A 24,866-nucleotide genomic window follows, 5' to 3' on the forward strand; every position below is an offset into this window, starting at 1 on the left:
GTACAAAAACATACAAAATGCACAAATCCATAGTCAGCCTCAGCCCAGTTCTCCATCCTGGGCTTACCAAAACCTCCTTTTGCCAACGTCATCTGTGATGGTTTGAAACTGTCTTTTTAATTTTTCTCTACAAAGTTCAAGCAGAGAAAGCTAAAGACTGTAAATAAGTCACTATTGGGTGTAAGAAAGCAAAATAATGATTGTTCTGAACACTTCCATTGGATAGATAGAAATGTTTAAGAACTATTACTCAAAACAAAGTTGGGCAGTCAGAGTCTGAGCTCTCAGCTTCCTTGTTGGGCTGTCTGGCTGCTGCTGCTTCTTCTCTTCTGGCTGGAGATAACACACTGACCTTGGTGAGCTAAATTAATCTCCTTTCTGCTTCTTAACTTCTCTGCTTTCTACCAGGAGGGTCTGGGGGGAGGATGCCCCTGGGAGAGAGGCCCCTTGGGAAAGTCCTTTTTGGGGGGAAGCAAAGGGTTGTGATTTTCTGTTGGTTGTATATATTTGTAAATGTTGTGAATTGTGTATATTTGTACATATTCTTTGCATTTCATCATAGATTGTAGATTTTGCTTGTAAACACAGCTTGCATTTGCTTTCCAGACTGAGCTAGCCTGGTTATTTGTCAGGGGGGGGGAGAGGATTTCAGCTCACACTTATACATCATCCAAAACCAGCCCCCAGTCAGGGCTCAATGCTTCACCCCTCTATACCTCCCTACCCACGCCTGAATGATGCAGTAAAAGTTATCCAGGCTGCTGAAGGACAAAACCCTCCAGTCCCTCAAAATACCAAAGAGATACCAGCTTGGCATGCTGGGAGAAGAGAGGGAGAAGGGCTGAATAGCCTGTGCTGTCTGTTTGTACAGGGGAGATGCAGCCTGAATGAAATGAAATAACAAAAGATTACATTTTCCAGTGTCCAGCTCTCTGCACCTCTCTGCTACTTGGAGGACTTTCAACTCCATGGTTGAAAGTCTTAAACCCATAACACCCAGTTCTTAATTTCCAACAATGTCTTTAGAAAAGAAAAAATGAACAAATAAATTTTAAAAAGGCAAAGCCCCCAAACTGGTAAAAAAAAAAAATGAAAAAGGATTCATTATTCATTTGATTACCCAGCCCAACCCACATCCACAGCAGAGGAGTTAATCTAGCTTCCTTTATCCTGATCCTCAAGTTATTTTACTTGCTCTTTATGAATAAAATTTGAAGAAAAGAAAAGACCAAGGGCTGGCCAAAATGCAGCCTATACATGAGCATAGAAACACATACACAGCCATCTTTCTATGTATTCAACTCCAAAGAGTATTTTCCATACCATGAATTAATTCCAGAGTGATGTTTAATAAGCTGTGAGGCTTCTAAATAGAAACTTTTGACCTTACAAAAAGAAGGTAAATTTGCTTGGATGTTGCTAAAATAAAAAGAAATCATAAGGAATCTGAAAAGCATTTGCATACAAAACATTTCAGATGTCTCTGTTTTCAGGCTTCTAATGGGTGCAAATGTTACTAAGATACTGATGAATTTCCATGAGACTTTCAGACAACATAATTTCAAAAGATGAAGACAAATTTCTCATTACTGCTTTGTACTAACTTGGGCTGCTAGGCTGTTGAACACAGTCAAAACAAAGGCATTGGTAGCAGATATCTAGATATATTCCTAAATTGAGATACAGACAGCATCAAGATGCAAAATCAGCTATTCAGTAAACTGCTTGAAGAACTTGATTTCCCTCAGCCTGTTCTTGATTTCAGATGATAAATTTAAAACACAAAGTGATCATGTTTTAAGAAGATGCAGAGAAAAAAGTTACCTTAATTGAAAGGGAGAACTCACCACTGTCTACAACTACCTGAAAGGACGTTGTGGAGAGGCTGGTGTTGGTCTCTTGTCACAGCTAATTAGTGATAGAACAAGAGGGAATGGCCTCAAGCTGCAACTGGGGAGGTCTAGACTGGACATTAGGAAAATTTTTTTCACAGAAAGTGGTCAGGCATTGGAATGTGCTGCCCAGGGAGGTGGTTGAGTCACCAACCCTGGATGTGCTCAAAGGTTGGATGTGGTGCTACGGGATATGGTGTAGGGGTGAACCTTGTAGAGTAGGGTTATTGGTTGGACTTGGTGATCCCGAGAGTCTTTTCCAACCTGAATGTTCCAGTGATTCTGTGTTTCTGTGACACTTTCTCTACTAACACCTACGTCTGAAACCTCCTGAGGACCTCTGTTCTTTGTATATGAGGAACAGAGCAGAAAGCTTCCTCTTTCATCAAGTGTGTTGCCACTGGATTTACCTCCATAAACACTGCAGTGGGGTCACCAAACACACAATCACATAAATAAAGACTGTCTTGTTCTCTGCCCTCAGTTACTGCACTCTGAGGGCAGAACTAAGAAGTCTTACCACTAACCCTCCTGACCTTGCAATGCTTTATCTAACGACTTTTTCCAGCTGGTAAAAAGTCCCACGGGGTAAAAAATAAGCTCAGTTGTTATCTCTTTATGGACATTCAGGGGAAATATCCTTTATCAGTAACTGTGAATAAGGCAATTTATATATAAAACCAAGTTTGTTATACTTAATACTGACAAACATCTCTCAGTAGTCACAGGCAAATGTCTCCCTTCAAATTCTTTTTGAAAACTATTTAGAATGTAATTAATCACAGAATGGTCTGGGTTGGAAGGGACCTCTGAAGGTCATCTAGTCCAACCCCCTCTGCAGACAGCAGGGGCATCCTCAGCTAGATCACATTGCTCAGAGCCCTGCTGAGCTTCATCTTGAATACCTCCAGGGATACCAAAAATGCAGTAAGAAGCTAAATCTCTAGAAAAGATTAGTGGGGGAAAACAAAGCAAAATAAAACAACCCCACCAATATTAAAATTTAAATTTTAGGTAATTTGGGTAAATTGAGTAAAAACCAAATAACTGGACCAACTTTTCAAGGCTCAGAATGCCTTGTGCTGTAATGTGTTGTAATGAGCTTCCCCATCACCACAAGCTGTTTTTCAGGCAAATCTGACTTCAGAGAAATGGCAGATGAAATGCTTTAAAAATTATTTTGGAGAAAAGGAGTCAGAGTCACTTGTTGCCAGCTGAACTTTCTCTAGGTGGCTAGTAAGAGGCATGCTAAATAAAACGGGATTGCATCATTGCTCTGGAACCCTCAACACAGGAAGGACATGGACCTGATGGAGCAGGTCCAGAGGAGGGCCATGAAAACGATCAGGGGGTTGGAACACCTCTGCTACAAGGACAGGCTGAGGGAGCTGGGGGTGTTCAGTCTGGAGAAGAGAAATTCTGGGGAGACCTAATAACAACCTTCCAGCACCTGAGGGAGGGGCTTACAAAAAGCTGGAAAGGGACTGTTTGAAAAGGCCTGTAGTGACAGAATGAGGGGCAAGGGTTTCAAACTACAGTAGCTTTAGATTGGATGTTGGGAACAAGATCTTTACCATGAGGGTGGTGGACCACTGGAACAGATTGCCCAGGGAGGTGGTTGAGGCTCCATCCCTGAAGATATTCCAGGTGAGGCTTGCCAAGATTCTGGGCAACGTGATCTAGTTGAGGATGCCCCTGCTTACTAGGTGATCTTTGGAGATCCCTTCCAACCCAAACCAGTCTATGCATTCTATGCATTTTACAGGCCGTAATTCTGCTTGCACATTTTCCTGTGTGATGATGGACTTTTCTATAGTGGAAAAAATGCTGTTGATTCATGTCCAGCTTTTCATGAAGTACAATACTGAACAGCTGCATAAGCTGCTTTTATCCTCATTTTATGTTTCTGCAGCTGTCTTTGCCCAAATGCAGTACTTCCATGTGCCCATAAGGAGCCACCACTTGCTTTCTCTCCAAATCACTTCTCTAAATTGTAAGCATCACTTTGAATCCTAATCCTGTCCTTCAGTATGCCTGCAGCACCTCTCAGTTTTATGTCACCTGCAAGTGTAACTGACAAACTCATCTACTGCATCTTCAAAGTCCTCAACTTAAATACTTACCAGTAGAGAGCCAGGAAATATTCTGCTCTGTACTAATGCTTTGCTTTTCCTTGATAGTGAAACATCCATAACTACTCTGAGAAGGGAGATTTATAATTTTCCAGGCAGGTCTGCAATTACACAGACAGAATTTATTCCAGGGTATAGTTCCCTTTGTTTATGAGCTTATTAGAGTGGCACAAGAGAAAGTATCAGAAGGTTCACTTAAGTCAAGTTACAAGGCGTCAACAGATCCTCCTCCCTTCACAAGGTCTGTCACCTTATCAAAGAAGGAAATTGTATTGGTCTTGACGTTATTTGTTCTTGAGCCAGCTCTTACTCATCATCTTGTCATTTTCTCTAGGCTTTCAGACAGCAGGGGAATCATTTGTTTCAGTGTTTTTAGAGAAATTAAAGGCAACTTGACAGGGTCAGCAAATGCCTTGTCCTTCCTCTCTTCATTTTTAAAGAGTAATACTGTGTTTCCCATTCTCCACTCTGTCATCTCACCTGCACCCCATCATTTCTGAAAGGCACAGCACTGAGATCATCTCAGGAAATGACTGAAGCAAAGCACAAAGAACTCAGCGAGGCCCCTACTAATGCAAAATCATTTCACATAATCAGGCACTTACACACGTTTCATCTTAAGAGGTGAGACATTGTCCTCTGGATGTGCCCCACTGGCTGCAGAGGTTAAGGCACCTAACTAAAACCAGATAACTTCCTAAAGCTAAAATTAGAAGTCACAAACTCTAAACTCTGTGTCCTGCAGTATTAATTTTTCACTTACTGTCTAGATAGCCAAAGCCTAATGTAACTAACAATTTGGGTTCACACTCTGATGCAATTTACAAACAGTCATGTCTTTTTGATACAGAAATGAGTTGTGTTGCCTGACACAATTTTTGCTTTCCTTCATGGTTATCTTACTGAGGCAAGCTATAAAATCCAATTTTTACGAGTCAAGCTATAAAATCCAATTTTTACCATATCAGACATGTGAATTATTCTTCACTGAGTAAATGCCTTTGAATATATAAAATCTATTTTTGTTTATTCACTTTATACTGTGTGTCAGAATAGTGAATCTCTGCTACCCTCATTCTCCATGCTCAATATTCCACCTGCCAATGACAGCTGCATACCCCTGGCAACTCAACTGTTGAGCCAATTAGGACAACACCAGCTGATGCACAGGCAAGCTCCAACTCCTAGCTCCTACACTACCTTTAACACAAGCCCCTGAGAGACCAGAAAACGTTGCAGAAAGAATGAGTTTGCCACTACCCTACCCCAGACCCAGCCACCTGTGACATTGCAAAAGGCTGCAGAAGCCACACTCATGCTCTTTTCATATCAGTCCAGGCAGGGAGATCACGAACATTACAAGCAGGAACAAAGGTCAGCTTCATAGCCCTGCAGGCTCAACTACCAAGCCAAATGGGACACCACCAGATGATGCACAGGCCTGTAACACATGCAGAAACAGTGAGGTCGCCACTAGCCTAACACAGACCCAGTCACCAGTGACATCGCAACACGCTGCAGAAACACCCCCAGGCTCCTTTCATATCAGTCCAGCCAGAGGGATCAGGGACATAACCAGCAGAGGCAAAGCTCAGCTTCATGCTCCTGGCCTCTCAACTACTGAGCAAACTGAAACAACTCCAAGAGCTGCACAGGCCAGGTCTTGCTACTGCCTTACAGTTGGAATCAGGTCCCTGAGACACCCTTAAACACTGCACAAAGAGGGTGCTTGTCCCAAACCTACCACTGACCTGGCCACCTGCCACATCACAGAAGGCTGCAGAACCCAGGCTTTTGCTAGACCAACTCACTCAGAACTACTGGAGATGTCAAAGGCAGGGGCAAAGATAACTGCATACCTCTGGTGTCTCAACTTCCAATCCAACTGGGACAACACCAAAAGATGCACAGATGTGAGCCTACTCCTGCCCTACCCCTAACTCAGGCCCTGAACACTGCACAAAGATTATGCTTGCACCTTAACATGTGACAGAACCAGCTGCCTGGCTCTCCAGCTGTGAGAAGTGCAATAAACCCTTTTGTTTTACCTCCCACTATGGCACAATTTACTTCTGAATGATCACTAATAGAGACATAAACACAGCTCTCTCTTCTCATGCAGAGATGTTCAGTTACTGCAAACATATAAAAAAAGCAAGGATAGAAACATGGATTGAAATGCTTGGGCTCACAACTTTTTTCTCTATTTCCTTGTAAGTCTACTTACCATATCAATCAGAACATACAGACCCCACTTGTTCTTAATTCTGTTTTGTTAATTTTGATTCTTATGTTTATGTCTTTATCATTCAAACTAGAGAAAAGTAGATTTAGATTGGATTTTAGGAAAAAGTTCTTTATCATGAGGGTAGTGGAACACTGGAACAGGTTGCCCAGGGAGGTAATTGAGGCTCAACCCCTGGAGATATTCAAGGTAAGTCTTGACAGGGCTCCGGGCAGCCTGATCTAGTTGAGGATGCCCCTGCTTACTGCAGAGGCAGTTGGAGTAGATGACCTTTGGAGGTCACTTTTAACCCAAACTATTCTATAATTCTATGATTCTATGTGAATAGATGGTCACTGGCTGATTTTCTGTCATTTTCAGAGTACTACCATGGCAGTTTTAGGCTGATGCCTAGGAACATTTTCCACAGATTGAGTAGAAAGGGATAGAATGTAAATAAATTACCATTGGATGTAAGAGGGAAAATAATGATAAGGTCTAAATAATCCCTTTGGTCTGATAACTTACATAAAGTTAATTGTGTAAACTAATCCTTTTCTCTTTTCAGCTTCTTTGCTCTAGCAGATACTAGCTGGTGCTTTTGCTTGGCTGTTGCTGGCCTTGGCTGTGTTCTTGTTGTGGCTAAGTACTAACAAGCTACCATCTGCTCTTCTCTTTCTCTTGTCCTGTGTACAGGGAGGAAGGGAGGGAAGAGGAGGGAAGCTGTTGGTAACCCCCTGGTTCTGTCCAGGGGGGGTTTTGTGTTGTTTATAAATTGCAAATACATGCAAATATTGTATATTTTGTACATATTCATTGCATTCCATATTTCTAGATTGTAGTGTGCTTGTAAATATAACTTCATTTGCTTTCAACTGAGCTGGTCTGGCAAATTTTATGTGGGTGATTTCAACCCAGCACAACTACCCACCAACAGCTTACTCTCAGTGATGCCTGCAGTTTTCTTTAGACAGCAAGGTGGTTGAAACTGGCTTGGAACTTCCAACAAAACAAAACAAAACACAACACAACAGAACACAAGGAGCACAACAGAACACAACACAACGCAACACAATGCAACACAACGCAACACAACACGCCAAAACACACCAAAACACACCAAAACACACCACGCCAAAACACAACGCAACACGCCAAAACACAACACAACAAAACAAAACAAACAAAACACACCGAAACGCAACACACCAAAACGCAACACACCAAAACGCAGCACACCGAAACGCAACACACCGAAACGCAGCACACCGAAACGCAACACACCGAAACGCAACACACCGAAACGCAACACACCGAAACGCAACACACCGAAACGCAACACACCGAAACGCAACACACCGAAACGCAACACACCACACCAAAACGCAACGCAACACAAAACGCAACACAACGCAACACAAAACGCAACGCAACGCAGCACAACGCAACGCAGCACAACACAACGCAGCACAACACAACGCAGCACAACACAACGCAGCACAACACAACGCAGCACAACAAAACGCAGCACAACAAAACGCAACACAACAAAACGCAACGCAACAAAACGCAACGCAACACAACGCAACACAAAACGCAACGCAACACAAAACGCAACGCAACAAAACGCAACGCAACAAAACGCAACGCAACAAAACGCAACACAACACAACGCAACACAACACAACGCAACACAACACAACGCAGCACAACAAAACGCAACACAACAAAACGCAGCACAACAAAACGCAGCACAACAAAACGCAGCACAACAAAACGCAGCACAACAAAACGCAACACAACAAAACGCAGCACAACACAACGCAGCACAACAAAACGCAGCACAACAAAACGCAGCACAACACAACGCAGCACAACAAAACGCAACACAACAAAACGCAACACAACAAAACGCAACACAACAAAACGCAGCACAACAAAACGCAGCACAACAAAATGCAACAAAACTGCAAACTAGCGCAGCAAATAACACCACCAGAGAAGCCTCTTGTGCACTTGCTGCCTATAGGCTTTTGTGCTAAGGGGATGTTGAACAGTAGCATCAGCACAAAATAGCTCGTAGAGCAGCACAAGCAGTCACCTTGATAACGGCATTCAGGAAAGCTGCACAACTTACGCAATCTTGGCACAGACTGAGCACTTCCACTGCCCGTCGGCTCCCACCACGCGACACTTATTGCACACTCGCAGTTTGCAGGTTTGGCACAGATCTCCTCTGTCAAAGATCAAGCCCAGGCTTTTCTGGCAGCGAAGGCAAACCCTGCTGTTGTCCTGTTGACAATGATGGTTTCCACCTTTCCTTCTCACTTCCAGAAGCTCGTTTTTCAGTTTCCTAGAAATAACAAAAGAAAATCTTTTCATCTGGAGGTACAAATCGATGGTCTGTCAGAACTTTTCAACAGAGTTCAAAAACTACCAGCCACGAACAAATACATTTTAAAAATATATATTCATAGTATTTTTTGACACACATATGACAAAGAAAAATATGTATCTATTCTCCACCTCTCAGAAAAATCTTGTGGTAGATCAGTACAATAACTGCAGACAGCTGAGCAGTTCTGGACAATTGGTAAACTATCTTTGCTTGCCCTTCATCAATAATTCAAGTCATTCTGAGCACAGGCTGATTACAGCTCAAAACTGGGACTGTCAGTTGTGGCAGTTTCAGGCTGTGCCTGGAAAATTTTCCACAGGCACAGCCTGAAACTACCACATCTGTTGCCATGGGTTGAGTTGAATCTGCTCCTGTTATCCACACTGTGCTGCCATCATGCCAGCTTCCAAAAACAAAAAAAGTGCTAACTGGAGCAAACTGTGGGGCTTGAAGTTCAGATTGCAACATGAGAGGCTTCTTGTTCCAGTTGCTGTCTTGGGCGTTGGCTTCTTTCTGCAGGCATAGTGGTGAGATGGGAGGGAATTGGGTAGCTCACTGTTTTGGGCTTTTTCTTTTATGCTGTTTTTCTCCTGAATTTCACTGCACTGCTTCTGCAAATAGGCTAAGCGAATGTAATCATGCATTGTATCATTAATTAGATTATTGACTAAGGTAATTATGCATTGTGATTATGACTTCTTATGTTGTATTAAACTCTTATCTCTTTATCTCAAGCCTGAGCTTTCTGTGTCACTTTTCCCCTCAGTTTTGTGCTGGGGGAGCAGGCAGGTTAGCCCTCGCACTAAACCATAACACGTGTGCATCCATGAAACCAACAAAAGCTTTCCTCTTGTTGGTGTGCATTTAATACTATGTCAGTGTAGAGTTATCTGGGAATGCATATGAAATCCTGCAGTGGCTGTTCAAAGCCTTAAAAAAAAAAATCAAATCAAACCATCTAAATAAACAGTAGTGTTATAAAGGAAAAAAGAAAAAAGAGAGAGAGAATGTCAGTTTAAATAATACCACTTGCAGATTACCAGCCTTCAAGACCTGACTTTATTCCTCAATACCTCATCCCCAAGGCCCCAGCTCAGCAGCTGCTGAGTTCCTCCAGTTTTTCATGCCTGGATGTTGCTGTGCCCTCATTCCCTCACCCTTCCCTACACTTTCTTTCATGCATGGCCATTAGGCAAGAGTCCCTCTTTCATGAAGCACTCCCACTCACTGAAATCACAATCTCTGCATACACGTAGCTGCTTTAAGGGGGATAAAAAAAAAAAAAAGGGCAAAAAAGGTTATTTGCCCCACTGAAAGATCAGTAAAAAGGTGTCAGGAATCAAAACACTTGGGGAAAATAAAACCAATGAAAGATTACAGGTTGTAGCCCAGTGAAGGAAGCCAGGAATATTGCTTGGGCCACCAGGGACCAAGTTCTGACAGAAAATACGGTATTTGTGGATACATTGCCTTGCTAAAAGGTTGGCTAGCTTTTTGCTTCCCACTGTGATCCCATGGAGAACAGCTGCTCTGCAGACACCTGGCCTGTGGATACCCAACCTCTGACAGCTTTTGAAAAATGGGATGTCCATTGCCTCCACACAGCAACTACAAATCCTGGCAAGCATTTTCCTCTGCTGATCTCTAGCCAAAAGCAATTTGGGTACCTCTCCCACATTCTAAACAAACAGCCTTCATCTCATGCCATAGCCTTCCAAAGACTGTCCAAGCTTCACAAGCTTTCATGGCACTTTTCTAATTGTTCTTGCAGTTTATCAATTGCTTCTTCTGCCTGCCACCTTCTGCAGAGATCCACTTAGTTACAGGTCCATATCCATTTTCTTCTGTCAGTCAGCCAGTTCCAAATGCAGATGAGTGACCTACACTGCAATATTGCCATGTGCACAGGGAAGGCAGGTGATCATTGCTTTTGACACTCCCTCCTTGGATCTACCTCCTAAACAAGCCTGCCTTCAAACAGGGGTGTGGTGGGTTGAAATTCCCCCCCAACATAAAATTGCCAGACCAGCTCAGTGGAAGGAAACAAAACTGTATTTACAAGCAAAACTACAATCTAAATATGAAATGCAATGAACATGTACAAAATATACAATATTTACATATATTTATAATCTAGAAACAACACAAGAAAACCCCTCTGGACAAACCAGGGGGCTACTAATAGCTTCCCCCTTCCCTGCTCCCTGTACAAAGGACAAGAGAAAGAGCAGAGAGTTGCTGTTAGTTACTTAACCACAACAAGAATGCGTTCAAGGTCAGCAAGCCAGTAGAGGCACAGGTTAGTATCTGCCAGTGTGAGGACGACAAGAAGAGAGAAAGTTAGTTTCCAGATCTAACTTTTATGTTTGTTATCTGCCCAATGGGATTATTTAGAACTTATAATTATTTTCCTTTTTACATCCAGTGGTGGCTGGTTTACATTTTACCACTATCTGTTCAAGATCTGTGGAAAATTTTCAAGGTACAGCCTAAAACTACCACAACAGCAAAAGTCAATTTATCTGCTTCTCCTGGACTGAAAACTAAAGGCACAGTCCCAACACACACTCCCAGTTGCTAGAACATGTCATATCTAGTGACCTGCATAACAGCATCACCTTCCAGTGCTTATGAAGGCATCTAATCACCACTGAGGTTGTGGCCACTTACATTTCATTATATATCAGAAAACAGATTTTAACAGATTCTTAGTGATTCCCTGTCTCCCCTCTCAGCAGTGGGAATTTGTCAAAGTACTGTGCTACACAGTCCTTTTATTTTAGTACAGACACTGCTTTTACACATTGAAAGGTATTGCAACACTTTTCAGGTTCACCACTGAAGTGTCCTCCTTGAGTGTCCTTCTTCACCAGGAATTCCTCATCTAGCTGAATTTGGTGCTTCTGTCCCTCTCACCTACTTTTTTGCCTTCCTGGAGCTTGCTGAAGTCATTCACTTGCCTCTGCACTGGGTCCAACCAGTGAACAGCTCTCAGAACTGCAGCAGGAGAGAAGAGGAGACTTATCACTCTCTAAAACTACCTAAAGTTGTAGTCAGGTGGGGGTCAGGCTCTTCTCCCAGGCAACTTGTGACAGGACAAGAGGGCATGGTGTGAAGCTGTGCCAGGGGAGGTTCAGGTTGGATATTAGGAAGCACTTCCTCACAGAAAGGCTGATGAGGCACTGGGATGGACTGCCCAGGGAGGTGGTGGAGTCACCATTCCTGGAGGTCTTTAAGAAAAGCTTGGATGTGGCACGGGGTGGCATGGTTTAGGTGATGTCACGGTGTTAGGTCATAGGCTGGACTTGATGATCTCAGAGGTCTTTTCCAGCCTTGATATTCTGTGGGGAACACCACTGTCAGATGACCTTCAAGAACAGAAATAGCAGACCAAAGGGAGAAAAGAGGCAGGGTAGATCAAGTTTGCACATGCCACATAGATCACTATCTTCAACTGCACCCACAAATTTCAGTTCTAACTGCCCACTGTGAGCTGACAACACACAAGGACACACTGTCCAACCAGAGCCCTAAGACTGCTTGATGCTTCTGTGTGGCTTCTTTGGCACATCAGCCACTCCACTCTTCCTACTCACTTTTCACAGACCAGTTCAGAATTGGTCACACTTACTGATGCAGAGGTGACAGCTATGGTTTACATCTAAGCACAACTAGCAAATACTAACAGATTCAGCTTTACATAGCTTCCTCACACAAAACTCTCCCTGTGTCTGTACTAAGTTTACATGGCAAGGTTTTGGCAGTTGGTGGTGTTCAGGGGTGCTGCCTCCTTGTAGCCCCTGGAGGACTACACTGGAGCAGGTGAGTATGCTCTGAAGAAAGCTTCAGCCTATGCAGTGCTGGAACTGTATCCACAGGGGACCCACACAGGAGCAGTCTGTTCCTGAAGGACTGTCTCTCATGGAAACAATCTGTGCTGGAATGGGGGAAAAGGTGAGAGGGAAGCAGTGGCAAAGGAGAAAAAGTGTTTTGAACTGACCACAGCCTTCATTCCCCATCCCCCTGCTCCAATATGGGCAAGGGAAGAGATAGAAAGAGTCAGGAATGAAGGAGTGAGGGTGAGCCTGGGAAGAAGCAGGGGTTAAGGGGCATTTGTTCACAGTTTTGTTCGTATTTCAAAGTGGTTGTTTGGTGTTGTATTTTTAAATTGGCAAAAAATCAAATTCATTTCCCCCAAGACAAGTCTGTTTTTCTTGTGGTAAGCAATCTCCCCATCATCTCAATCCATACGTTTTTTCATCTTATTTTCTCCCTGGTTCTGGTCAGGAAGGGAGGGAGCAAGAGTGTGGCTTGGTGGAAGTGTGGCAGCCAGCCAAGGTCAACTCATCACTGCTTCCTTTTCTCCTTCCTGTCTCCTTTTTTGTTCTGAGTCTCCTGCACCAGCAAAACCAGCTTGCTAGAGAGGCAGCCACTGGAGAAGAAGAGGGCAAATCAGCTTTAAACACAAAATGTTCTCTCATTGTTTACCCACCTCTCACCACATTTTCATCTGGTCACCCATCCACAATAATGGCAGCTTAGACATGTGCAAGTCTTGGCATTCTTGAATCCATTCAAAATTCTCTCCCCCCAGAGTCATATGATTGACTGAACATTAAAATGATCCTCAACATTTAAAAATCATATCTGGTTCCTTGAGTATGCTCAAGCTTCTCTGTGCCACCACAGGGGACAGGATTTACTTTTCCCTCTGTTCACTCACAATGAAACCTAAGAAAACTCAAGATCACAGAATCAATAAGGTTGGAAAAGACCTCAAGGATCATCAAAGTCCAACCTGTCACCCAAGACCTCATGACCACTAAACCATGGCACCAAGATGCTGTGGGCTAAGAAAAAACACAACAAAGTCTGAGGGGTTCTAATGGTGTGATAGAAGCCAGGAGCACTGAGACATTCTTATTTCATCTGGAGCACAGAAACTGTCTTCAGCTAGATTCCTGTGAACACAGACATTGGTTATTGAGTAAGGAGGGAGAAATAGCAAGCAGAAGAGCTCATGATAAACAGCTGAATTCCATAGGTCTTTCTATACTCCCTGAAACACCAGAGAGGAGAAGGGAAACATTTCTATGGCACAAAAAATCAGAGAAGTGAAGACAAATAAATATACCTGGGCTAGTATTTTCTCAGACAAATATTATTTCTCCTCATAAAGCTGTATCTTTTCAATAAAATCCTTCAAAACAACCAACTCCTAGCTTCCCCATCCCCTCCAAAAAACAAAACCCCAAACCAAAACAATCCACCTTAACCAGCTCTCTTGGGCCTCTCTTCTTGCCAGTACAGTCTCCTATGAGACTCCTTCCAGCAAGCCCCTGAACAACCCCAAATCCATTTTCCTGAAGTCCAGAGCTGTGATCTTTTTTGCTCTTTTCCTTCAGCTCAACATGCTGAGCTCCACTCACAGTGACCAAAACAATGCTGTCCCAGTCTTCCCATATCTGACCTGCTCTCCCTTGTTGGCAAATGTATGTGGATATGCTTGGCACAGGACCCCTTCCATCCCATCTTCTTGATTACAGTGCTTCTTCTGCTGATCACACCCTACCTAATTTGTTTGCCAACATAGAGCACCATTTCTGTACTTGATCATTGCTTGGTCTCTCTCTGCTTTATTGTCTTCATGGCCTCCTGTTGAACCTGTGAGTTTTTAGACAGTAGAGCTGCTAGATAGTAGTCAATAGAGCTAGTCTTTGAGGGGCAATTGCATTTTCACTTTTTGTTCAGTTTTGCAAAGATTTGGTCAAGAGCATACCATAGAACTAAAAAGGCACATAAAATGCAGTTCCAGTTTCTTTGGGGACTTTGAGAGAGCCCAATTACTCTTTCATCTCGAAACAATGAGTGACATACCTGCTCTGAATAGACAGGGTGATGGCTTTGATAGCCCTTAATAACTCTCAAGGACAGCTGCTGGCCAGGCAGAATGGTTTAACAATGAAAGGAGATCATTTCTGCAGAGGTGGACATTTCCTCTTCCCTTACTTTAAAGCTGCTGGAACAGCACCATGGAAAGGCAAACAGCAGACACTGCACTGGAGGGCACACCTCACTCTGCACACCTCCCTTTGTGATTTGGGGAGGATGCCTCCCCTCACCAAAAGGGTATAAAAGGACCACAACTTCCAGAGTCCACGTGTTGCATCTACCACAGAAGACCCTGCTGCAATGTCCACCTGCCACTGAAGGACTTGGACTGTGCCTGTGAAAACATCACTGAATCCAAGGAGAGATGATAGCTTGCTTTTTTTGCCTCTTACTTAACTCTCCCCCTCTCTCCTTTTCTCTCTGTTTTTTCCTCTCTTCTTCCCGTTTTCCCTCTGCTCTTGTCTAACTAAGGGTCTCTAAGGTTCATTATTCGCTTTTCATTGGCTCTAATAAACACAACTCGTCAGCCATTTGCTGTCAGTTTGCTTTCATTTACTCCAAGGGAATTTTTGAAATCTTAGCACAACTTCACTCACTGCCTAGAGTTGGCTCGAGACAGACTTGAACATCTGCATGCAAAACAACATCCTGAACCTTGCAGAAGCATCAGGGTAACTGTGGTGGCTGGAAATTACACACACACTCCCAATTAATATGGAGAACTACCCCCAAAATAAAACTGCCAGATCAGCTCAGTTTGGGATGGAAGCAAATGAAGCTATATTTACAAGCAAACTAAAACCTAGAAATATGAAATGCAACAAATATGTACAAATTATACAATGTATGGACAATAGAGATATATTTTATAAACAACACAGAAACCCCTCAGAACCCCATGGAGGGATCCAGGGAACTCATTCACCTCCTCTCTGACTTCCTCCCTCCTTCCTGTTACCTCACACAGTAGTCAAAACAGAGATACCCCTGGAAAGGCCACAAGAAGAGAAAGAGAAGTTGCAAGCAGAAGCAACAGAAGAAGAGAAGAGAGAAAGAACTGTTTCTGCCACTCCTCTATATCTCCCATTAGCAATCCAATGAATTATATAGACCTTATCATTATTTTCCTTTTGCATCCAATGGTAATTTGTTTTACTTTCAGTCTTTGCAGTCAGGGACTAGGCTAAAGTTCCCCCTTCAAACTGTAACAGTAACTCAGGTTAGTATTGTCAATCCTTAAATCTCAAAAGGTCACAATACTAAGCACTAACATGGGCTCATTTTCACTTAAAAAAAAATAAAATCAGCAATGTCCCACTGCATTTCAGGAGCTCCACAAGAAGTACAATGCCATCTTTTTGGTAATTACTAGTGTGTCTTATAGGCTGCATTCAGTTGTCTAATACTGAGACAAAACCTTCATGGAGTTTCTTACATTCCAGCCTTCTCCTTGACCCCTGCAACATTCAGTCCAGTTCGTACTTAATTAGAAGAATCACTGGGCACAAAGTGTGTGTTTTAAACAGTTTCAATAAGAAATTTCTATCAGTCCAAACCAATAAACAGTTTTAAAATTTTAAAAATAAAAGCTTGCTTTTGGATCAATGTGCTGAAAAACTTATCGGTGTTCTTTTGACACTAAAAAGGCATCATTACAGAGTCACAGGGACCTCAGAGATCATCCAGTCCAACCCCCCTGCCAGAGCAGGATCACCTAGACCAGATCACACAGTAGTAGTGATTTCCACTGCTTATGTGACACAAAATCTTGAACTTTTTTCATATTACACTTTATCTTCCAACAGCATAAATTCTGAAAAGTCCTTATTTTCTTGTTTGTTTGTTGTTTGGTTTTTTGGTTTTTTTTTTTTGGATACAGAATTGCCTTTCATGATTTTTGGGAAACTGAGATAAAAATAAATCAACCCACAGCTTCTGCACTCACTTAAATCATAGAATCAGTCAGGGCTGGAAGGGACCACAAGGATCATCTAGTTCCAACCCCCCTGCCATGGGCAGGGACACCTCACACTAGATCAGGCTGGCCAGAGCCTCATCCAGCCTGGCCTTAAACACCTCCAGGGATGGGACCTCAACCACCTCCCTGGACAACCCATTCCAGGCTCTCACCACTCTCATGGTGAAGAACTTCTTCCTCACGTCCAGTCTGAATCTCCCCACTTCCAGCTTTATTCCATTCCCCCTAGTCCTGTCACTGCCTGATAGCCTAAAAAGTCCCTCCCCAGCTTTCTTGTAGGTCCCCTTCAGATACTGGAAGGCCACAAGAAGGTCACCTCGGAGCCTTCTCTTCTCCAGACTGAACAGCCCCAACTCTTTCAGTCTGTCCTCACAGGAGAGGAGCTCCAGCCCTCTGATCATTCTCACGGCCCTTCTCTGGACACCTTCCAGCATGTCCATATCCCTCTTGTAATAGGGGCTCCAGAACTGGACACCATACTTCAGGTGGGGTCTCACCAGAGCTGAGCAGAGGGGGAGAATCACCTCCCTTGACCTGCTGGCCACACTTCTCTTGATGCAGCCCAGGCTCTGGTTGGCTTACTGGGCTGCAAGTGCACATTGACAGCTCATGTTGAGCTTCTCATCCACCAGCAACCCCAAGTCCCTATCCTCAGGGCTGCTTTCCAGCCAGTCCCTGCCCAGCCTGGATTTGTGCTTGGGATTGCCTCCATCCAGGGAAATTTAAAAAAATGAACAATGTGTGGACAGCCACATGAGATATCAACTTTTATGGGGGGGATTCCCCATACTATGTGTTGAATTGAACTTTTGACTGACCATAACAAATACTTTAAGATCTTAAGAAAATAAATAATGGAGCATTACAAGGGCCATGAAAAGCAGGAGGAGGTGAGTGAGCCATCTGAAAAAAAAACCATCATCATAACAGCTTCTAAACAACCTCACTGCACTAGTTACACAATACTGAAGAGGGCTAACAAGCTCAGCATATAGCTGGACTGACCTACTGTTGCTCCTTATCCCCCAAAACTGGAATTAGCTGTTTTATAAACACTCCATTTCCTTTTCTCATTCTAACATTTGAGCTCCCTTTAATTTTAAGGACGTAATTAACTGTGCAATTATATATATTTTTAATCTCAACTCTTAAAGAAGAACTAATCTTTTCCTCAACTATTAAACAAGAATTATTATTTACCAATCGTTTCCTAGTAATATGAAAGAGAAAATCTCAGCGGAAGCCACTTTAATAAACTGCTGGAGGAAAAGAATCTTATCACATACTGAAGATTCTAAAACCATCTATTACAAGAGCTGTTTGACAGTAGATAGCTATTACAAAGAAATTTGCTGTTGCCAAGGATAGCAGAATATTTAGCCATTCCTCTAACAGTGAATTTAAATTAAGATCCCTCTGATGTCTGATAAAATCTGTTAAGTGCTTTGCAGAAGAGTTCTGTTGTGGGTAGTATTCCAGGTAATGATGAATGACTTAATCTAAGCCTTTTCAAATGGGGCTGTGTCATGTGTTGAGGATCTACTGTTACTCAAAACCATCTTGCCTCATGCCAGCTTCCAAATGAAAGTGCTGGCAGGAGCAAAGAGTTATGGAGCTTGAAGTTCAGATTGTAACACGAGAGGCCTCCTGTTCTGGTTGCTGGTTCTGGGTTCTGGGTTTAGGGTGTTGGTTCTTTTCCACAGGAATGGTGGCAAGATGGGTGGGAGTGGGGAGTGGTTTTCTTTTATTCTGTTTTTTGCTTGTTGGGTTTGGGGGATTTTTCCCTGCATTTTGCTGTGCTTTCTCTGCAAATAGCCTAAGCTAAGGTACTCATGCATTGTATTACTAGCTAAGGTAATTGTGCATTTATGTTATCTTATTTAGATTAAACTCTTATCTCTTTGTCTCTCAACCTAGAGTCTTTGTGTGTTACTTTTCCCTCACTTCTGTGTTGGGGGAGTGGAAACAGGCAGATTAACCTGTTCAAAGCAGGAAATAGGAACAAAAAAGAAAACCCCAACCAACACTCAAAACAACACCAGTCAAACACAGAAAAATTAAAATACACAACCCTCCCCCAAAAGACAGCCATCACCAAATTTGAGAAATTACTCAGATTCAAGATTAAGTCCATCTGAAGTAAATCTGAAAACTTGACGTCTTGAAAAGATGAGGGGAGGGGGGGAAAGAGCAGGCAGCAAGGACCACAAAACCCAAAGCAAGGTGCAGTGTCTCTGCTGTCCATTGCCTGCAAGAAGCACAAAAGAAGCCCTAAAAAAGTCTGACTTTTCCTTACTGAGGCTAAAAGTCACAAGGCGGACAAAGGCAATTGCTCCCTCACAAATGTAGCTCACAAATGTAGCCTCTAGAGATGGAATACTCCCAAACTCTTATAAATTCTGTGAAGTGGAAGAAGCAATGAGAAGCCTTAACAGATCATTTTTTTTTTAATAGCATGCTTTAGCCTGGAGAAATTTATTCCCTAAGTATGTAAAAGTAGAATAGCTGTATTACAGCAAGAGGCAAATCACACACTGCTCAAGCAATTCACTTGAACAAATGCCATCATTTCTTCTAACTCTGTAAGCATGGTCCACTTTGAGTCAGGTAACTTCTTTTTTTTTAATATATATATATATATACACTCAATTGATTTTATTAATTAATTTCTTTCTTTTCAATAGGCTATTGGAAAACTTTTTATTTTGAAAAAAAATTTCTACCTCACCTCTTCTCCCTTTTTTGATAAACCACTGTTGAAGGCAATGGCATTCATGATGCCTCAGCTGGATTTTCAAATGTCTCCTGCATCTTCTTATTCCCTTTTTCATCTTAAAATACCAAGCAGCAGAATCTGCATATTCCTTTTTTTTTTTTTTTTTGCTATCCTAAATGTCCAGAGTTCAAATAATCATGAAAAATTACAGTAAAAATAATGCAGATAAGCAACCATAATTGAAAACTTCATCAGGTGTGGCAGTTTTAGGCTGACGTCTAGGAAAATTTTCCACAGATGGAGTAGAAAAGTGGTAGAATGTAAATAAATTACCATTGGATGCAAAGGGAAAATAATGATAAGGTCTAAATAATCCTATTGGTCTAGTATCTAACACTAAGTTAGTTGTGACAATTAGCCTGGAGAAGAGGAGGCTCAGGTATGACCTTATTGCTCTCTACAACTACCTGAAGAGAGGTTGTAGCCAGGAGGGGGTTGGTCTCTTCTCCAGGCAACCAGCACCAGAACAAGAGGACACAGTCTCAAGCTGTGCCAGGGGAAGTTTAGGCTCGAGGTGAGGAGGAAGTTCTTCACAGAAAGAGTGATCTGCCATTGGAATGTGCTGCCCAGGGAGGTGGTGGAGTCACCGTCCCTGGAGGTGTTCAAAAAAGGACTGGATGTGGCACTCGGAGCCATGGTTTAGTTAGTCATGAGGTGCTGTGTGATAGGTTGGACTCGATGATCTCTGAGGTCTTTTCCAACCTTGTTGACTCTACGATTCTATTAACACTTCAGCTTCTTTGCTCTAGCAGATCCTAGCTGGTGCTTTTGCTTGGCTGTCACTAACCTTGGCTGTGTTCTTGTTGTGGCTAAGTACCAACTAAGTACTAACTCTGCTCTTCTCTCTCTTTTACCTTGTATAGGGTGGGGGGAAAGAGCAGGGAAGGGGAAGCTATTAGTAGCCCCCTGGTTTTGTCCAGGGGGATTCTTGTGTTGTTTATAAATTGTAAAGACATGTAAATATTGTATATTGTGTATATATTTATTGCATTTCACATTTCTAGATTGTAGTTCTGCCTGTAAATACAACTTCATTTTCTGCCATATTGAGCTGGTCTGGCAATTTTATTTTTGGGGATAATTTCAACCCACCACATCAGGAAAGAAGTTTAAATATATGAACTTGATCCAGTCTTACATCTGTTCTTCACAAAATTCTGTTTCCTGCACAGATGAGCTGATACATCCTCCTTCTGTTGCTGTACAGCTGTAAACTTGGATGCTGGAGAATTTTCGTGTATAAACTGGTATTCATGTCCTTCTGGAGGCTGAGGAAGAAAGGAAATTCTCTCCCTGCCCTAATCCCCAGTATCTCCTCCAAATTCAAGCCCTGTTTGAGACAAATCATAGAATGGTTTTGGTTGGAAGGGACCTCCAAAGGTCTTCTAGTCCCTGCAGTCAGCAGGGACATCCTCCACTAGATCAGGTTGCTCAGAGCCTTGTCAAGCCTGACCTTGAATCAGCGATAAGACCTCAACCATCTCCCTGGGCAGCCTGTTCCAGTGCTCCACCACCTTCCTGGTGAAGAACTCATTCCTAACATCCAATCTAAATCTACTCTTCTCTTATTTAAAACCATTGCCCTTCATCCTATCACTACAGTCCCTTCCAGCCTTCATGCAGGTCCTGTTCAGGTACTGGAAAGCCACTATTAGGTCTCTCTTGAGCCTTCTCCTCTCCAGGCTGAACAATCCCAGCTCCCTCAGCCCATCCTCATAGGAGAGATGTGCCAGCCTCATAATCACTTTTGTGGCCCTGCTCTGGACGTGCTTCATCAGGTCCATGTCCTTCCTGTGCTGAGGGCTCCAGAGCTGGACACAGTACTCCAGGTGAGGTCTTACCAGAGCAAAGTGGCAGCATATCCTCTCTCAATCTACTGGCCACGTTTCTTTTCATGCAGCCTAGGATGCAATTTGCCTTCTGGGCAATATGTGAAAAGTGACAGTAAAATTACTGAAACTTGACAAATGGATGGGCTATTACCAATTTCCATTGAGATATTCTTGCATTGTAAAATCTATAACAATTTGAGTACCTGGAATACCACCAATGGATGATCTTCATCTCAAAGAACACCAGAGAGCAAAACAGGCATCCCTATCCTTGGAATAGTGGAAATAGTAACTACTTCTGATGGAAAAGCCTCTGGTTCAAAGATTAACAATGCATTAAATTAACTTGACAAATAAGATAGTTGCCTGACAAGCAATCTCCTAACTTCTCATTCATGTAGGGATGAGCAATATGTGGTAACATATGGACTCTTTCCTTCAAATATTTGTAGGCAGTTTTGGAAAAACACAGACCACATACCATATTATCTTTCCATCATTCTGTGCTTAGAAACAAGTCCAAATTTATACTCAACAGATAAGCAAATTCCTGTTCTAATTACTCTAATTACTTTTTTTTTCCTGAAGTACTTGCCTGTAGTTACCACACGGTGGTATCCATGCTAACAGTTTCTTCTATGTTGTAATGAAGTTAGTAACCTGAATTGCTTCTGTGGATCTTTCTGGACTGATAAGAAGATGCCATTTTAGTTAACTAAAAGGAGAGGAATGCCAACTTCCCTTGTCAATATGGAGCTGGGGCTGGTGGAGTTCTTAGACAACTTCTGGCAAGGTAGATGCTGAGGGAATGGTTCAAGTAATGACCCAATAAAACCTTATCCTTTGAAGAAATTGGTATGGTTTTGATTTGTTTTCTCAGTTCAGCAATTATTACACTAGTATCTCCTCTCCTAAAAGCAGAGTATTTAGAGCTTTACTTAGCATGAAAAGAATCAGTGTTTTAAACTCTGCCTAGGAAAACAGCCATGGTAAGAAAAGTACATTAGCAGTGTCTCATGTGTGTTTGCTCTCTACCAGCATAACAGAGGATCACAGGATGTTAGGGGTTGAAAGGGATCTTCAAAGATCAGAGTCCAATCCCCTGCCGGAGCAGGACCATAGAATCTAGCACATGTGTCCAGACAGGTTCTGAAAATCTCCAGAGAAGGAGATTCCACAGCCTCTCTGGGGAACCTCTTCCAGTACTCTGTGACCCTCACAGTAAAGCATATAGTGCTGCATGGGGCTGTTCAGTAGTCAGACAAAATGCCTAGCCACACCAAATGCACAAAGTTAAGAATATAAACACTAACATTTACTCAGCAGGTTGCTTATTTTTATTATCAAAGCTAGACCAGAGAAAGAGTACCTGCTGCCTTCTGTGTTTCTCACATGTAATTGAAATATTTGTACATCAAATAAAAATACAAGGATAGCCACTTCCTCTCCAGAATTCCAGAAGCACTGATAGTTAAAACAACTCTTAAGAATTTCATTAGTAGGTCATCCTCCCATTGTTACTACTACTTTCATGTTGAATAGAAATACCCTTGCTTGTTACAATGACCTTTGAAGACTGATGGGAAGAGAGAGAAAAAAAAAATATCAAGATAGTTGCAGAAAGAGTGGAGTGGACTAATAAAAATTCTTCAGTACGGTGTAAAAGTAAGCATCTTGCAAGAATGAAAAATACCTTGCAAATAATGACAGAGGGACTTGTTCTTCTGCAAAGTACTTCAGCAACACATGTAACAGATTGCACCAAATGAATTCCAAAGACAGCAAATGTTTCTCTCAAGTATACTTATAAACCATGATTAAAAGATACACTTGCAAAGCTATATTCAGGAAGAAAAATTATGAAGTCTCCTAGGAAGCAGTTACCCACCCAGGTCTTTATACTTTGTATATTTTGGAAGTCTTTTATAGACTACATTCCAATATTACCAGGCACTGCATGTCTAATGGCAATTCTCCAAATACACTCTGAATTTGATACCAGTTGGTTCATACACAGGTGCTAGAAGCACATCACAATACATTGTTAATTATGCTAATTATGCTAATTAGGAGTACAGTTCACAGAATCATAGAATTGTCAGGGTTGGAAGGAAGCTCAAAGATCATCTAGTTCCAACCCCCCTGCCATGGGCAGGGACACTTTCTACTAGATCAGGTTGCTCAGAGTCACATCCAGCCTGGCCTTAAAAAATCCCATGAATGAGGCTTCCACCACCTCTTTGTGCAACCTGCTCCAGTGTCTCACCACCCTCATTGTGAAGAGCTTCTTCCTAACATCTAATCTAAATCTCCCCTCCTCTAGCTTGGATCCATTCTCCTGAGTCCTATCACTACCCAACATCCTAAGAAGTCCCTCCCCAGCTTTCTTGTAGCCCCCTTCAGATACTGGAAGGCCACAAGAAGGTCACCTCGGAGCCTTCTCTTCTCCAGACTGAACAGCCCCAACTCTCTCAGTCTGTCCTCATAGGAGAGGAGCTCCAGCCCTCTGATCATCCTCATGGCCCTCCCCTGGACACATCCCATCACATCCATGTTTTTTTTGTAATAGGGCTCCATTTTCACTCTTCTCTTAGGGTGGTCTTTCCATTCGTACCAAATCACAGATATGCAGATACCACCTGCTGCTTTACTGAAACACATCCTTCAGGGGTGTCTTGGATTCTCAAGCTCACTGGGTTGGGCAGAATGACTTCCAGTAGTGACAAAAAAAGGGGTTTAAGACACTGTATTAAAACACAACAACAACAACCAACCAAACAAAAAAATGACAATGAAACAAAAAGTGAAGACAAAACCTCAGGAGTTTTAACTTTCCACTTGAAACTGGGAAACAACAGTAGTAGAAATGAAAGCTTTCTAGGGGTTTGGGAAGCCAGACCTGATACCCTACTGCACTTCACATGACACCTTGGATTGGTGACTACTGGCACATCACAGGTTTCCAAGGCCACTACCTTTTGTTTACAGAGGGTCAGACTAGCAAGCAGTTCTCTTTTTTAACACAGTTTACTTTGACTTATAATTAATCATGTCACCTCCCAAGACTCATCCTTCTCCTGAGGCACTTAGAAAATCTTCACTGGGTACCACAAGAAATATCTATACCAGGGACCATCTTTTATAAAAAACAATAATCAAAACAGTTACCTTATCCTTTTATCTTCCATTTTCTTCAAGTACTCATCTCTCTTCAATACTCCCAGTATTGTTTCCTTTTCATGTTCCAACAAGAATGACAAATTGATGATCTCCAAGTGCTTTGTCATGATTCTTCAGCTGCTGCTCTTCCAAAGGCTGTTTTCTCCAAGCAGTTCTTCTGATGCTGTATTTGCACAAGCCCAAAGGCAGAAATACAAGAAATAGAAGATCACACAGTCAAGAGGTCTTTTGAGAAATGCTTCTTTAAAGTCAACCAGATGTCAAGGTTGTATTGCTTTGCCTCCCAACTATACAAGATAGGAAGGTTTCTTCTTTGCTTCTTCCTCAAGAAAGCCACTCACTTTCCTGGGTACACCCTGGGGTTCTGGGCAGTGCTCAGCAGCATGCTGCAGGCCTTCAGACTGCACTCACAAGCAGCTGCAGAATCAGCTTCCTGGCATAATTGTAGTTTGGAGACACAAAATAGCTGGGTGTGTTCATTTCAACCTACCTAAAAGTCAAAGCAAACAGAGGTGGGTGACATTACCATCCCAGGCTCGTTTGAGAAAGGCTTAATCTAGTA

At 42.5% G+C, this 24,866-nt stretch overlaps 1 protein-coding gene across 1 annotated transcript in view; it reads right to left on the reverse strand.

Moving 5' to 3' along the window:
- SYTL5 (synaptotagmin like 5) overlaps window positions 1-24,411 on the reverse strand; it is a 63,592-nt gene extending 39,181 nt beyond the window's left edge. Inside the window, exons 1-2 of the mRNA XM_054384774.1 lie at window positions 24,293-24,411; window positions 8,386-8,601 (exon numbers count right to left, since the gene is read on the reverse strand). Coding sequence (XP_054240749.1) covers window positions 8,386-8,601; window positions 24,293-24,411 — 335 coding nt within the window. The remainder of the gene's footprint in view (window positions 1-8,385; window positions 8,602-24,292) is intronic.
- Window positions 24,412-24,866: the final 455 nt, after the last annotated feature.

This window comes from Indicator indicator, chromosome 1, assembly GCF_027791375.1.
Source record: "Indicator indicator isolate 239-I01 chromosome 1, UM_Iind_1.1, whole genome shotgun sequence".
Classification (NCBI taxonomy): Eukaryota; Metazoa; Chordata; class Aves; order Piciformes; family Indicatoridae; genus Indicator; species Indicator indicator.